Below are 16,224 nucleotides of genomic sequence, written 5' to 3'. Positions count from 1 at the left end.
CCCTCCCACACGCTGCGCCCACCCCTTGGCTGGGCTGCCTCACTCCTCCCGTATCTGAGAGGATGATTTTCCAGGCAGAACCGTTTATGGCCCACAACTTTCCGCCCGAACCTCCAAATAAGACGCAGCGGCGCCACTGGATTCCACTAGATTTTATCTGTGCAGGAAGACCAAATATGGCTACTGTATTTAATTCCTGGTAGCTATGCTTTATAACTCCATAACACAGGGTTCTGGAGGTGGCTGAATGGTAAGGGCATGTGGGGAAAGAAATGTCGATTCTGATTATGTGCTCACTAGGCTTAAAGATATGGCATTGTTTTATTATACGCAATTCCTAGATTCCATATCTCAGAGCCTTGCACTGGTTAGTCTGGGATCTGGTGTGAAACGATGGCAGCCTAAATCAATCAAAGGAAGCCAGTTGGCTTGTAGATGCACAACAGTTCACACCTCTGTGCTAATTGCTGGACACAGGATCTATGTCCGCCCCTGGAGAGAGCTTCAAAGGACTTCTTGCTAGAGTTAATTAAAGAAAAACAATTAATGGTCTTTTGGAATCCCAAGGGTGAGGGCTGAGTTTGGGAGCATGCATTCTGGGCCACAGTGTATCTGACAGGGCCTTCCATCAGATATCAAAATGATATCATTTTCCCATATCTCACAATCATCTTGTCTGATTTGGCAAGATTTATTTTGCAAATTATGGTGGAAAACAAGTATTTGGTCACTTAAAAACATGCAAGATTTCTGGCTCTCACAGACCTGTAACTTCTTCTTTAAGAGACTCCTATGTCCTCCACTAATTGCCTGTAGTGATGTCACCTGTTTGAACTTACTATCAGTATAAAAGAAACCTGTCCGCAACCTCAAACAGTCACACTCCAAACTCCACTATGGTAAAGACCAAAGAGCTTTCGAAGGACACCAGAAACAAAATTGTAGCCATGTGGTCAAAATGATCACAAGAACTGTGAGCAAAAATTCCAGAACCACACAGGGGGACCTAGTGAATGACCTGCATAGAGATGGGACCACCATAACAAAGGCTACCATCAGTAACACACTACGCCGTCAAGGAATCAGATCCTGCAGTGCTAGACGTGTCCCGCTGCTTAAGCCAGTACATATACGGGCCCGTCTGAAGTCTGATAGAGAGCATTTAGATTATCCAGAAGAGTACTGGGAGAATGTCATATGGTCTGATGAAACCAAAGTTGAACTGCTTGGTAGAAACAAAACTCGCCGTGTTTGGAGGAGACAGAATGCTTAGTTGCATCCAAAGACCACCACACCTACTGTGAAGCACGGGATTGTCAACATGCTTTGGGGCTGTTTCTCTGCAAAGGGACCAGGACAACTGATCTGTGTACATGAAAGAATGAAAGGGGCCATGTATTGTGAGATTTCGAGTGCAAACCTCTTTCCATTAGCAAGGGCATTGAAGAAGAAACGTGGATGGGTCTTTCAGCATGATAACGATCCCAAGCACACCACCAGGGCAACGAAGGAGTGGCTGCGTAAGAAGCATATGAAGGTCCTGGAGTGGCCTAGACAGTCTCCAGATCTCAACCCCATAGAAAACCTTTGGAGGGATTTGAAAGTCCGTGTTGCCCAGCGACAGGCCCAAAACATCACTGCTCTAAAGGAGATCATAATTTGCAAAATAAATCTTGCCAAATCAGACAAGGTGATTTCCTGGATTTGTTTTCTCATTTTGTCTTTCATAGTTGTGGTCTACCTATGATGTCAATTACAGGTCTTTCTCATCTTTTTAAGTGGGAGAACTTGCACAATTGGTGACTGACTAAATACTTTTTTTTCTCAAAAAGAAAATCCAGGGTGCATATTCAGTAGGCTGTAGTGAGACAATTTAAGCCTGGGGATCGGGTACTTGTGTTGGTGCAGAGTAAATTCCTTACCCAGAGGAGGGAAGCCTGTAGGGTGGTGTAAAAGGTGGGAGAGGCCAACTATAAAGTACACCAACCAGGGAATAGGAAGCCCTTTCCCATTTATTATGGCAACCTACTAAAACACTGGAAGGGTAGGAACTCGCTCAAAACCCCTTGCATGTTGGCCCGGTCAGAAGCCAACATTGCGGGTGTTGAAGTGGCAGGAACTTTGCTGCCTTCCAAAAATCAGCACTGCCAAAAATTGATACACAAAAATGGGGCAGGTTCTTGGAGGTACTAGCTCACCAAGCCTCACATTCAGGTCAATTTAAAAATGGTAGGCTCTCTATGCTGGCAGATGCTGACCAACCCTCGGTTTTGGGCAGATGGGAGGTATATAGCAAAGCCAAATGGGCTAGGGTTAAATCCTAGCTCTCCAGGCTCTAATTAGGTGCACCTGGCATGGCTTTGCATGTCAGTCCACTTGGTGCAACAGCTCAGCAAGGTGTGCTCACTCCTTTTTAGATGCAGACTAACAAGCAGATCTAATTTGATGCAGGTATTAGTTTTGGGAATGAAAATTTACAGGGTGATTCCATAATTTTTTACTCAGAATTGAGTGATTCCATAATTTGTTCCCTATGCTTGGTTTAAAAAAGTAACCATTACTGATTACCACATTTTTTGTTCTAGATTTCTTTTAGTGTTTCTTAAAGCCAGAAAGTTGCCATTTGAAATGACTGTAGTTTTGTGCCATGTCTGTGATCTGCTTTTTTTTCTACAAAATTAAACAACTGAATGAACATCCTCCAAGGCCGGTGATTCCATAATTTTTGCCAGTTGTTGTAGTAAGATGGCCGCCGGACAAGTCCTGGAGGGGAGATATGTGTCATTGCGGCTGTTGGCTGCAGTGATGTGAGCTCGGCTGTATGCTCCAGCACCTATAGTGCTGAGAGTTGTTTGGGGGCCATTCCAGGGCCGGGTTTTACGAGCGGTCATAAGAGATGGGTGGGAATGACCGCTCACATATCCCAACCCCATTGGCGTAGTTTAGCAGATAACATGGAGGCAGAGTCTCTCATTCAGAGTTGTGGCTGCAAGTGAGGAGACCTCCAGTGTGTGTTGTCAAAACACTGACCGGAGCGAGCGAACCCGCAGGGTTATATGGACTATTTTCCTGCAGTTTGTTTTTACCTTCAGTGTGTGTTGCATATCTAGGACCAAGAGACAGCCTATGGGGAATCTGTACCAACCACCACACTGGCATGCACCTAAAATTACCAGAGATACATATAAAACTGTATTAGCTAACAAATCACCCTCATCTAATCGAGGATGCCTAAAAAGTTGTTGTTGTTGTGCAAAGTTTTATATGCACGTGTAAAAAATGCAGCAAAGTAAAAAGTAGAAGTGTTATTTCTATTAATTAACAAAATGCAAAGTGAATTAACAAAACTGAAACCTAAAATCAAATCAATATTTAGTGTGACTACGCTTTGACTCTTTGCCTTCAAGGCAGCATCAATTCTTCTAGGTGCAGTTGCACAAAGTCAAGGATTTTTTTAGGATTATTGTCAGATGCAAGAGTAACCAATTATTACTAACAAGTGATAATGATCATCATTTTCACATGTAGGATGAAACAGAGTCATTAAAGGGTTGTCCACTACTAGGACAACCCCTTGTTGAAGTAAATGTTTGGCCCCGATAAAATAGAAAAACCTATACTTGCCTCCCGTGCCGATGCCGTTCCTGCGTCAGTACTCGTTCTTCCCGTGGCTCTCGAGCAGTGAGCATGAAGAGGGAGTGCGTCAAGCAGCTGATCCCTGGCTTCCTCTTCAAGTTCAATACGTACGTAGATGAGGACAGGGAGGCCAGCGCTGATTGGGCACCGGGGTCACGTGTCACAACACCGCACGAGAGCCCTGGGAACGACGCCGGCACAGAAGGTGAGCATAGGTTTTTTTCTTTTTTTTAATTTTCTCAGGGCCAAATATTTAGTTCAAGAAAGGGTTTTCATATTAGTGGACAACCCCTTTAACTGAAAAAGGAAATGTGTAGCAGGCTTATAACTGGTTGAAGAAACCGTCAAACTCTGCTACAACTGTGAGGCTGTGGAAGACAGTTTTAGGTCACAGGTCATACACTATGGCAAAACTGAGCACAATGCATTAATGTCATCATAATTAAGTATTGGTATGGCAATAAAGATCAAGAATCTTAGCTTTTAAATAATACCATAGTTAGTTGGGTACAAGTATGAAAAATGTTACTTATTGTATGTGACAATAAGGTAGGATTCGGCAAGTACCAACGGAAAGAAAAATCGCAATACATTATAGTAATCTTTCCTCCTGTCCAGTCTTCACTGATCTCGTGCTGGGAAAAGCAACATTTCATCATGTTATCATCCCCTTAGCAATTAGGAAGGGTAATACTGAAAATATGAGCAGAATTGTACACCTTACAGTATTGTCAGGACACATGTTAACATTATGGAAGCATCTGGATAATTTTAGTTTATTTAGTTTTGGACAATAAATCTGCATTTAGACATAAGGCATAAATGACAGCTGTCTGCAGATTCTAAACTTTACATTTAGAAGGTGTGGTATGTTTCGGGCACTGCTTGGGTGAGACTTTAAGCCTCAAGAATTTGCCATTTTATTCTTTTTTACAAAACATTAAGCTTTGATACAAAATGTTATGAATCCCCCCATTAGAGAAAACTAGGAAACAAAAAGCACCGCAATAGGGTCTTATCTGGGAGAAATAAAAGAGTTTTAAAAAGGTTATGTAGCTGATTTAGTTGTGCATACACAACATATTCATGGCGTATAGATCCAGCTGTTGCTAATCCAGACTGAAGAAACACAGATAAGGAGAATTTGTGGACGATCCGCGCTCTTGGTCAACAATATAATAAAGCCAAGACCAGACAAGTGGAAATGGCGGTATTCTTTATTTGACTAAATAAAGAAAACCTTCATTCATTAAAAGTGTAAAATTATCAAAATTGACACAATAACAACTCACCACTGTTATATTATTTACCAATGTACTTTTCTACATGAGTTCAAAATTAAAATCAGCAAAAAAAAAAAAAGAATCGATCCTAAAACTATTGTAAGGTTTAAATACTTGGTATAAACTACATATATAGATCTTACCCCAAGGAGTAGACACGACATTGCTTACTTCTGATCTGGTGTGCTAAACTGAATTTATTATCCAGACACACTGTCCAGGGCTTCATGGAGTCTACATAATTATCAGTCAGTCCATTTGTCACCACGCGAGAACAAGAGATCTATGGAGGAAGAATACCTTATCATTCTTTTCCATTCGGTAATTAATATGTAACTGAAGAGAAGTCACTCTTATATACAGCACATAGTGTAATTGTCCCACTTTAACCCTTTCCCGGCACGGGCAACTTCTGTTTTAATTGTCTCTCCCCCTTTTTGCCTTTTTTTATTTTCATTTCCACATAGACATGTGAGGGCTTGTTTTTTTGCGGGAAGAGTTGTACCTTTAAGTACCACCTTTCATTTTACCAACTAATGAACAGGAAAAAAAATCCAAGTGCGGTGAATTTGCAGCGTAAAAAACCCACAATTCTGACATTGTTTTTTGTGGCAAAAATGACCTGGCAGAATGATTGTCCTCATCAGTACGATAATGACGATACCAAACTTGTCAAATATTTGTATTGTTTTAGTGGTGAAATAAAAAAAATTCAGAAATTTGTAAAATAATATATATTTTTTATTGTGTCGCCAATTTCATTTTTCGGTCGATAGAGCTGTGTCTTTGTAAGGGTTTATTATTTGCTGGATGAGACAATTTTTTTATATACCATTTTGGGATAGAGATATCATTTTGATTGCTTCTTACGGCATTTTTTGCAGCATTGCGGCAAAGCAATTTTGGCGTACATGCATGGCGGATGTCAGTAAGGGGTTAAAGTATGAATGATAGATTGTATTCTGTAGAACACCATTATGCGCTACAGTACACATTCACGTCAACATTACTTTTATTATTTTGCACAATACTTTAGCTGTGAATTCACCCCATCATGCATGCATAAATAGAATAGATAGGTCTCCCAAAAGTTTCATGGAATTTTAATAAATCTCAGTGGTACATATAGAAATGTCTTTTTTCTGTTTACCTGAGATTTTGTGATATAGTGTAGAAATCGTTTTGCTTCATCTTCAAGAGAATGTGAAGAACCAGCCCACGGCTGCAGGTCAATATGCCAGCGTACAGGCTGAAAGGAACAACAAATGATAATCAGCTACGAATGCCTAAATAGCAGTGTTCTCCACAGATGAACTTTTTGGGGTACATGCCCACGATCAGGAAATAGCAGCGCTTAGGACGCAGCGTATTTTCACTGCGTCCAAAACGCAGAGTTCTATTCATGCAGGTACATCAGCATGTGTTCACTGAACTATGGGGATTTACCCCATCCAATACGTTCTGTTGTGGAAATATTTGTTGCCGAGACCTGGGCTATGGAGTTGGTAAGCCAAACCACCGACACCAACTCCTCAATTTCCATGACACCGACTCCTACTCCACCAAAATGTGCTCCGACTCAGACTCCACAGCCCTGCCAGGACTGGAGCCGGTAAGTCAAACCACCGACACCAACTCCTCAATTTCCATGACACCGACTCCTACTCCACCAAAATGTGCTCCGACTCAGACTCCACAGCCCTGCCAGGACTGGAGCCGGTAAGCCAAACCACCGACACCAACTCCTCAATTTCCATGACACCGACTCCTACTCCAAAGCCCTGCCAGGACTCGAGCTGGTAAGCCAAACCACCGACTCCAACTCCTCAATTTCCATGACACCGACTCCTACTCCACCAAAATGTGCTCCGACTCAGACTCCACAGCCCTGCCAGGACTGGAGCCGGTAAGCCAAACCTCCGAATCCTCAATTTCCATGACACCGACTCCAACTCTACCAAAATGGGCTACGACTCCGACTCAACAGCCCTGGCTGAGAGTAGTGTCTCCGCAACAGAGATTGACATACTGCATATCGTAAACCCGTGCTGCGGGTGAGTTTAAGCAGTGTGAAATAGTAGAACAGTGGGCGTGGTATTTCTATAAATCCCATACAATGTGCTTGTATTGTAGAACGCAGTGTTTTGGACGCAGTGCAGGTGAGCTATGCCCAAACATTGCTATTCCAGATCGTGGACTTGTACCCTAAAGCTTGAAAACCACAATACTTTATAGCAGGCATATTATTTGCACACTAGCAGGATCCCATGACAATCAGGTGACTGTAGATAACTTGTGGGACACCCTGTAAAGAAGACAACTAGTGGCTCTGCAGAGAAAATAGTCCATTTTGACCTCTTACTGGTATATGCACACATTGAGTTTTGCTACAGACATTTCTGCACTAAAAATATGTAATTTGGCAAGAAAATGATGTATGGAAAACATGCGCTTTTGACGCGATTTTTAATCATTTATTCTGAATTATTATAAAGGATGTTAAATGGTGGAATAAAGCTGAACCAATAAGGGTATATGCACACGTTGCAGATTCGTTAGCGGATCCGCAGCAGTTTTCCAAGGGATGTACAGTACCATAATATCCTATGGAAAACAAAAACCGCTGTGCACATGCTGCAGAAAAATCCATGTGGAAACGCAGCGGTTTCTTTTCCGCAGCATGTCAATTCTTTGTGCGGATTCCGCCGTGTTTTTACACATATTACATTACAGGAATCCGCAGGTGTAAAAACGCAGGCGAAATCCGCAGGTAAAACGCAGGCACATTGACCTACAGATTCCGCGCGGAAAAATCCGCAGATGAATCCACAACGTGTGCACATACCCTTAACATACTGCAAATTTAAAACTGCTTCAAATCTGCAAGGAATAAATAAGCAACATGTCCATGAGATTTAAGGGTGTGCACACGTTGGGGATTCTGCTGCGGATCCACAGCGGATTTGGCCCTGCGGGTCTGCAGCAGATTCTGCTGCAGTGTACAGTACCTTTAAAGTCAATGGAAAACGAAAAACACAGTGCATATGCTGCGGATTTTTCCTCGCGGATTGAAATCCACAGCATGTCAATTCTTTGTGTGGAATCCGCAGCGTTTTGACACCTGTTCCATTATAGAAATCCGCAGGTGTCAAAACGCAGGGGACATCCGCAGGCCAATTACCTGCGAATTTAGCCAAATCCACAGGACAATCCGCACCGTGTGCACATACCCTAAGAAATCTCATTCACTTTTTCTGGGACAGTAAAATGCTGTAGTTTTTTGTAGCAAAAATGAGCTGTGTGAACATACACTAAAAAGAACATGTCAGGTAAGGAAGCAGGGGCGCTTTGCGTATACAGAGCGGCCGCTCTAACCGGGCCCCCGGCCTAGTCTGACACTGGCTCTACATTGAGACCGGCTGTCAGTCAGGGTCGGGGGCGTGGTTACAACGGCCGCGACTTATACTCAGAGCGGTGACAGAACCGGCGCCGCTCCACCACTGACTGAAACAGAGTGCTGCCAGGAAGAATAAAGAATAAATATTTTCTCCCAGCAGCATTCAGCTGCGTGCAGGTGCCGGACAGCATCATAAAGCTGTTAACCTGCAGATTGAACTCCATATCTGTGGGTTAACTGTTATTTCTGGTGACAGGTTCTCTTTAAGGGCATTTGAGTTTATTCAGTGATATACTGTATGGAAACCCCAAAGCACGTATTCGATAAAAAAAAGAAAAAAAAAAAATGCAAAAGAACTCCATATTTACATTTTAGTCAATGAGAACATAAAAATATCTTCCAGTAACAACACAAAGCTGTTACTTGTCCAAGCCAAAAGAGTGATGTCAGCATTTATAAGCGATTTTGGAGAAGAAATATGTTTTAGCACATTACAATACATAAAATAGAGTTTTTATTACTAATGCATGTCATTCATTTAAAAAGTTTTCTGTTTCATAAGGCCTAACTTTTATATCATTCACATCTATATATATAAAACTGAATGTATGTGTGTATCACCAACCAATCACGGAGCATCTTTCATTTCACCAGAGCTGTTTGAAAGAAGCTGAGCTGTGAGTGGTTGCTATGAGCAACAGTTTTCCCACTCCACAACAACACCTCAGCAGACACTGACCAGGTGGGAGAAATCTAGCAACCCCGGAAACATAAGCTCCCATCCATTGTCTGCCTCCCAGAAAGGAGCAGAGAGCACATGAGAGAAATGACCCCCCCCCCCCCCCCCGTGTCCATATACCCATCACACATCCTCCATCCCATAGGCACACCTTCCCTCTTGAAGGGATCTCCGGTATGGAAGTTAGGGCAAATCCCTCAGGGCTCTGATTCTGACCCCAGGCTTCTATTAAAGGGATCATTGGTATGGAAGTCAAGGCAAATCCATCCAGCACTTTGGTTTTGACCCCAGGCCTCTCTTAAAGGGATCCCCGGTATGGAAGTTAGGACCGTTCCACTCAGCGCTGTGGTTCTGACCCCAGGGTCTCTTAAAGGGATTATTGGTATGGAAGTTAGGGCAATTCCACTAAGCGCTCTGGTTCTAACCCCAGGCCTCTCTTAAAGGGATCCCTGATATGGAAGTTAGGACCATTCCACTCAGCTCTGTGGTTCTGACCCCAGGGTCTCTTAAAGGGATCATTGGTATGGTAGTTAGGGCAATTCCACTAAGCACTCTGGTTCTGACCCCACTTCCCTCTTAAAGGGACCCCGGTATGGAAGTGAGGGCAAATCCACTCTGCGCTTTGGTACTGACCCCAGGCCTCTCTTAAAGGGATCTCCTGTATGGAAGTTAGGGCAAATCCCTCAACACTCTGGTTCTGACACCAGTCTCTCTTAAAGGGATCATTGGTATGGAAGTTAAGGCAATTCCACTCAGCGCTCTGGTTTTGACCCCAGGCCCCTTACAGTGATCCCCAGTATGGAAGTGAGGGCAAATCCACTCTGTGCTCTGATTCTGACCCCAGGCCCCTCTTAAAGGGATCCCCGGTATGGAAGTGAGGGCAAATCCACTCTGCGCTTTGGTACAGACCCCAGGCCTCTCTTAAAGGGATCTCTGGTATGGAAGTTACGGTAAATCCCTCAGGGCTCTGATTCTCTCCCCAGGCTTCTATTAAAGGAATCATTGGTATGGAAGTCAGTACAAATCCACTCAGCGCTCTGGTTCTGACCCCAGACCTCTCTTAAAGGGAACCTGTCACCCCCCCCAGGGCGTTTTTCAGTTTAAGAGCCACCTTTAGCAGCACTAAGGCTGCATTCTGTGAAGGTGGCTCTTCTTTTTCTGACCCCTAGTAACGCTGAAATATCGACTTTTATAAATAGCTCCTCATACCTGTAATGTGTCCCATAGGTATGTTGTGTCCCCCTGTATCAGCCGCCTACCATCCGTCCATCATGCCTGTCCGGTGTCTCGGCGCTGCCCACCACCTGTCCATCATGATACCCCTGTGTGTCGCTACCTCCTCCTGTTTTGAATGCAGGTGCCCGCATCTATAATATAAAACTCTTTTTTCTTATCTTTCAGGTTACATAGGGGGCTTATCTACAGCATTACAGAATGCTGTAGATAAGCCCCTGATGTCGGTGGCCGCAGCTGATAGTCCAAAAATGGGGTGACAGATCCCCTTTAAGCCTAACTATCTTTAATGCTGTGATTGATTCAGGCAGCATGAATCTCCAAACAGGTTTTGTGTTAGTTGTTGTCCATTTTATAGAAAGTAGCTGGAAGGCAGCTATATTTATCAAGATATTTTGCATTCCATGCTTTTGTGTTTACCTTGCTGGTTAACACGCACATTCCAGTTACTTTTCATGGGAAGAGTCAGTCCAGTCATTTCTACTGCATTACCTTACTTTATTCCTCCTACTTCTCATTTTAAGCTAGAATACAATTTGGCAACTGTTCAAAATAAAAAAAAAAAAATACAATAACAGATTTCCCATACTTGGCTAATCAGTTATGTCCAAAGACGAGCCATTTATCAACATTCTGAAAAATGAGTGAGAGAGTAATTCAAATTACTGTATACCAACAGAACATTATTACACACTAATACTATGCACAGGGCCTTATTATTCTTAAAGCAGACTAAGCTGAAACCATGGGGCCCCGCAAGGACTAGAGATCTGTCCATTATTTTTTTTCTTCTGCTGAGGCACTATTACCTATGCATTAAAGCTCCAATGGATAAAGGCACTCTGTACTCTGTGCAGGTATTTATCAAAGCAACATAAAATACCATTAATGGCAGGACTGTGATGCGCTTGATCAGACCCAAGGGCCACTGAGACAAGCCAAAACAGATAAAATATTATATATATATATATATATATATATATATATATATATATATATATATACACATACACACACACACACAATACACGCGTGGTTGGTACCCCTCGTTTATATATATATATATAGTGATAAAACACTCCGGGATCGCCTTTGCTGGGGTCAAAGGTCACGTGCGTTCAGCATGAAACTCAGGCGCAGAGCTGGGATTCGGGTGTAACTGACCCTGAGTCAGGTTTATTAACGGTGAAAGCAATGCATAAAGGAAAACATAAAACAAATCCTTGCCTGTCCGGCACTAACTAAACAATGGACAACCTAACTACCAACTGGCGGGCTTCTCCCGTCCAGCCAAACCACAGTTGCAGTGGGCACTGCTTCCACTCACGTGTGTCTCTCACACAGACAGGCTCTCTGTGTTCCCAGGCTGAGACACTCACACAACCACCTGGCATCCTTTTATATCCACCTCCCATTATTCATTAGCAAGCAGGTGCGATACTGACCAGACTAGGCCACATAGGAAAGGAATCTGGGCGAGATATACCTGCCCTCATCCACTATTCCCACATGATTCTCACATATCCCCCCCCTCTGCTCAGACCACTCCGGTCGAGCAATGACACCCGCCAAACAGTGCACTCGGGACAGGGCATCTGCATTTCCCATCTGTAGGCCTGGGCGGTGCTCCACCGTAAAAGTGTAGGCCTGCAGGGCAAGGAACCACCGGGTCACCGGGCTATTCCGTTCCTTGTTCAAGTGCATCCACTTGAGAGGAGCATGGTCAGTGATCAGCCTGAACTTTCGGCCCACCAGGTAATATAGCTTCCTGCTGAGATAGAGGACTGGGTGTTCCACTCCGCCCCTCACTTGTGAGAGTACGGCCCCGATACCGGTATCAGAGGCATGTGTTTGTACCACAAACTCGCTGCAGAAGTCCGGAGTCACCAGTACGGGCTGAGAGCAAAGTGCCCGTTTTAGGCTATGGAAGGCTTCTTCAGCCGCTAAACTCCATTTAATCATGACGGAGTCTTTCCCTTTTGTAAGATCCGTCAGGGGGGTAGCGATGGCTGCAAAATTGGGTATGAACCGGCGATAATAGCCGGCGATCCCCAGGAAGGCTTGTACCTGCTTCTTGTTGACAGGTTGCGGCCAGTCCTGAACTGCCTGAATCTTATCAACCTGGGGTTTAACAACACCCCTCCCAATTACATACCCCAAATACCGGGCTTCTTCTAGCCCGATGTGACATTTCTTGGGGTTCGCGGTTAGACCTGCCTCCCACAGGTCGTCAATCACAGCTTGTACTTTCTGGAGATGAGTCTCCCAGTCCAAGCTGTAAATGACAATGTCGTCCAAATAGGCCGAAGCGTACCGCCTATGTGGCCTCAGGACTCGATCCTTCAGTCTCTGGAAGGTCGCCGGTGCTCCGTGCAGTCCAAACGGCATATACACATACTGAAATAGACCTTCTGGGGTAGCAAATGCCGTCTTTTCTCTGGCAGCCTCCGCCAGAGGGATCTGCCAATACCCCTTTGTTAGGTCTAGGGTCGTAATATACCGGGCTTTTCCTAACCGATCTATTAACTCGTCGACCCGGGGCATAGGGTAGGCATCAAATTTTGAGACCGCATTCAGTTTCCTGAAGTCATTGCAGAACCGGATGGTGCCGTCCGGTTTAGGAATTAGCACAATCGGGCTGGACCAAGCACTGTGCGATTCCTCAATGACACCTAACTCTAACATTGTCTTCACTTCTCGGGAAACGGCTTCACGGCGCGCTTCCAGGATTCGGTAGGGCTTTACGTGAACTGTGACACCAGGTTCCGTTACAATGTCATGTTTCATTAGCGTAGTCTGCCCGGGTTTTTCTGAGAAAAACTTTTGGTTGTGAAGTAGAAACTGCCTGACCTCAGTCTTTTGCCGCTCCGAGAGAGTCTCTGCAACCCGTACCTCCGGTACGGTATGTGAGGAGACGGGACGGGCCAGCTCCGCTGACAAGGCAGACCGATCTTTCCAGGGTTTTATCAGATTTACATGATAAATCTGTTCAGGTTTCCGTTTACCTGCCTGGTATACTTTGTAGTTTACTTCACCAACTCTTTCGTTAATCTCAAAGGGGCCCTGCCACTTTGCCAGGAACTTACTGTCCACCGTGGGGACCAGGATCAACACCCTATCTCCGGGTGCAAACGTACGGATCTTGGCGCCCCTATCATAGATTCTTTTTTGGGCTCCTTGAGCCTGTATCATGTGTTCTTTGACGATAGGCATAACAGCCGCAATACGGTCCTGCATTTGTGTGACGTGATCTATCACTGTTTTAAACGGGGTGACCTGACCCTCCCAGGTTTCTTTTGCAACGTCTAACAGTCCGCGAGGACGTCGGGCGTACAATAACTCGAAAGGCGAGAATCCCGTGGAAGACTGGGGTACTTCCCTGATGGCAAAAAGCAAATACGGAAGTAAATAGTCCCAGTTCTTCCCATCCTTGTCTATCACCTTTCTCAGCATCTGCTTCAGAGTTTTATTGAACCGTTCGACCAACCCATCTGTTTGAGGGTGATACACGGATGTGCGTAACGGTTCTATTTGTAACAATCGGCAGAGCTCCTTCATTACCCTGGACATAAAGGGGGTCCCCTGGTCGGTGAGTATCTGTTTTGGTATACCGACCCGACTAAACACATGCACCAGTTCCTTGGCAATCGTCTTGGTGGCCGTGTTACGCAAAGGGATGGCCTCCGGGTAACGAGTGGCATAATCCAAGATGACCAGGATATGTTGGTGTCCACGTGCAGACCGTGGAAGGGGCCCAACTAAATCCATCCCAATCCTCTCTCTCAAACGGGACTTCAATAATAGGTAGGGGTACCAAAGGGCTACAGAACCGGGGCTTAGGTGCAGAGGCTTGGCAGTCAGGACAAGACTCACAATATACACGAATATCGTGATGCATGCCTGGCCAAACAAAACAGTGTAATATCCTTTCGGTGGTTTTCTGGACTCCCAGGTGACCTCCCATCACATGTCCGTGGGCCAAGTCCAGCACCTGCCGCCGGTAGGGTTTTGGCACGACTAATAGTTGCACCGTATCTTCCCCCTTTTTCTCTATCTGATAGAGTAAATCATTCTCCAGAACCATGTAAGGATAGGCCAGCCTAGAGCCAGGTTCTACGGGTACCCCATTTATCACTTTTACATTTGTCCTAGCCTGAGAAAGGGTAGGATCCTTTATTTGCTCGCTTTGGAAGTCATCTTTCTGAACTTCTAAATCCGGCAAACGGGGAGGTGGACGGCTGTCAGCCTCCTCCTCTTCCCCGGTCTCCTCCGTATCACCCGCCATGACTGAAAACGGGAACTGCAGGTCATTTCCCGCAGACTCTTCCCCCGTGTCTTCCGGGGAGACCTCTTCCAGGGGTTCGGGACCCACACGCTCCCTGGGAGAAGAATCATGTACACTATTACCCGAGGGCACCAACTGATTCTCCCACAATTGCCAGAAGTGGGGAAAATCCCGGCCCAGGATAACATCATGCAATAACGCCGGGACGAGTCCCACTTTATGTTGCACAGACCCATAGGAAGTAGTAATGCATATGACCGTGGTGAGGTACGAACAGGTGTCTCCATGCACACACGTTACAGAAAATTTGTCTGATGGTCAAGTCGGGGCTGACACCAGACTGGCCTTCACCAGAGTCACCACACTTCCCGAGTCTAACAATGCCACCACATTTTTGCCATCAACAGTTAAATCACACAAGTGTTTTTCCACATCCTTTTGACCGGCATTCACACTCACTACCCGTGCAACCATAGACATGCGGTTTTTAGAGTCTGTGACGTCGCACTGCATGGGTTCAGTAGTGACCGGACAGTTCGCAGCAATATGTCCCATCTCTTGGCAGCGGAAATACCTAACTGGCCCCTTGCTTAGACCATAGTTCGTTACTCTCGGCCTCGCAGTGCGGGCAGTCCCGTTTTCCTCCCCCACTGTCTTAGGGATTTTTCCATCTCCCCTACTCCCTGGAACAGTCTTACCGGATCCACGTGGAGATGATGAAGAACGAGGTGGGGTAGCGTCGTCTCGGAGTCCTTCCGCCACGGAGTAACGTTCAACCAGATCCACCAGTTGATCTGCCGTCGTAGGATTTCCATGGCTTACCCACTTCCTCAGGGCTGGCGGTAGAGCTCTCAAGTACTTGTCCATGACGACTCTCTGGATTATCTCTGGCGCTGTCAACACCTCGGGTTGTAGCCACTTCTTCGTCACGTGGATCAGGTCGAACATCTGTGACCGCGGTGGTTTATCCGGCTGATAAGGCCATTGATGCACTCTCTGTGCACGGACAGCGGTCGTCACTCCCAGGCGGGCCAAGATCTCGGCTTTCAATTTGTCAAAGTCCTGCGCAGCTTCAGGTTCCAAGTCATAATACGCCTTTTGGGCCTCACCGGAAAGAAACGGGGCAATCAGGCCGGCCCATCGTCCCTTCGGCCATTTTTCTCGCACCGCAGTCCGTTCAAACGTGGTCAGGTATGCCTCGACGTCATCTTCGGTCGTCATCTTCTGCCAGTACCGACTCACGTGAATCACTCTCGACTCGGCTTCCAGGTTAACCTCATGTAGGCTTGCCAGGCGCTGCGCCACCTGCTGGAGAAGCGAACGATCGGTAGCTGTCATGTCCACCAACTCCTTCAGCTGGGCCATCATCACCCGATTAGCTTCTTGCTGGACGGCGGTGGACTGTACCAGCGCTTTCACCACTTCCTCCATGCTCATGCTTGCAACGTGATGGCCGCGTTCTCCACCACAATGTGATAAAACACTCCGGGATCGCCTTTGCTGGGGTCAAAGGTCACGTGCGTTCAGCATGAAACTCAGGCGCAGAGCTGGGATTCGGGTGTAACTGACCCTGAGTCAGGTTTATTAACGGTGAAAGCAATGCAAAAGGAAATAAAACCTAAAACAAATCCTTGCCTGTCCGGCACTAACT

The 16,224-nt window shown here is 45.5% G+C and overlaps 1 protein-coding gene across 3 annotated transcripts in view; it reads right to left on the bottom strand.

Moving 5' to 3' along the window:
* Positions 1 to 16,224, bottom strand: part of METTL24 (methyltransferase like 24) — a 148,694-nt gene that overhangs the window by 63,077 nt on the left and 69,393 nt on the right. Inside the window, exons 2-3 of one of the 3 annotated variants that reach the window (XM_073576013.1) lie at positions 6,070 to 6,168; positions 5,063 to 5,202 (exon numbers count right to left, since the gene is read on the bottom strand). The exons of 1 other annotated variant lie outside the window; for it this stretch is intronic. In XM_073576013.1, coding sequence (XP_073432114.1) covers positions 5,063 to 5,202; positions 6,070 to 6,168 — 239 coding nt within the window. Of the gene's footprint in view, positions 1 to 5,062; positions 5,203 to 6,069; positions 6,169 to 16,224 lie in introns of those variants that run through there. One more of the 3 variants, XM_073576015.1, reaches the window with a different exon arrangement.

Source organism: Dendrobates tinctorius, unplaced genomic scaffold (genome assembly GCF_039654945.1).
Source record: "Dendrobates tinctorius isolate UK_male_01 unplaced genomic scaffold, ASM3965494v1 ptg000046l, whole genome shotgun sequence".
In the NCBI taxonomy this organism is placed as follows: domain Eukaryota; kingdom Metazoa; phylum Chordata; class Amphibia; order Anura; family Dendrobatidae; genus Dendrobates; species Dendrobates tinctorius.
Note: the sequence above shows the minus strand (reverse complement) of the source record. Positions and strands in the feature narration are given on the sequence as shown.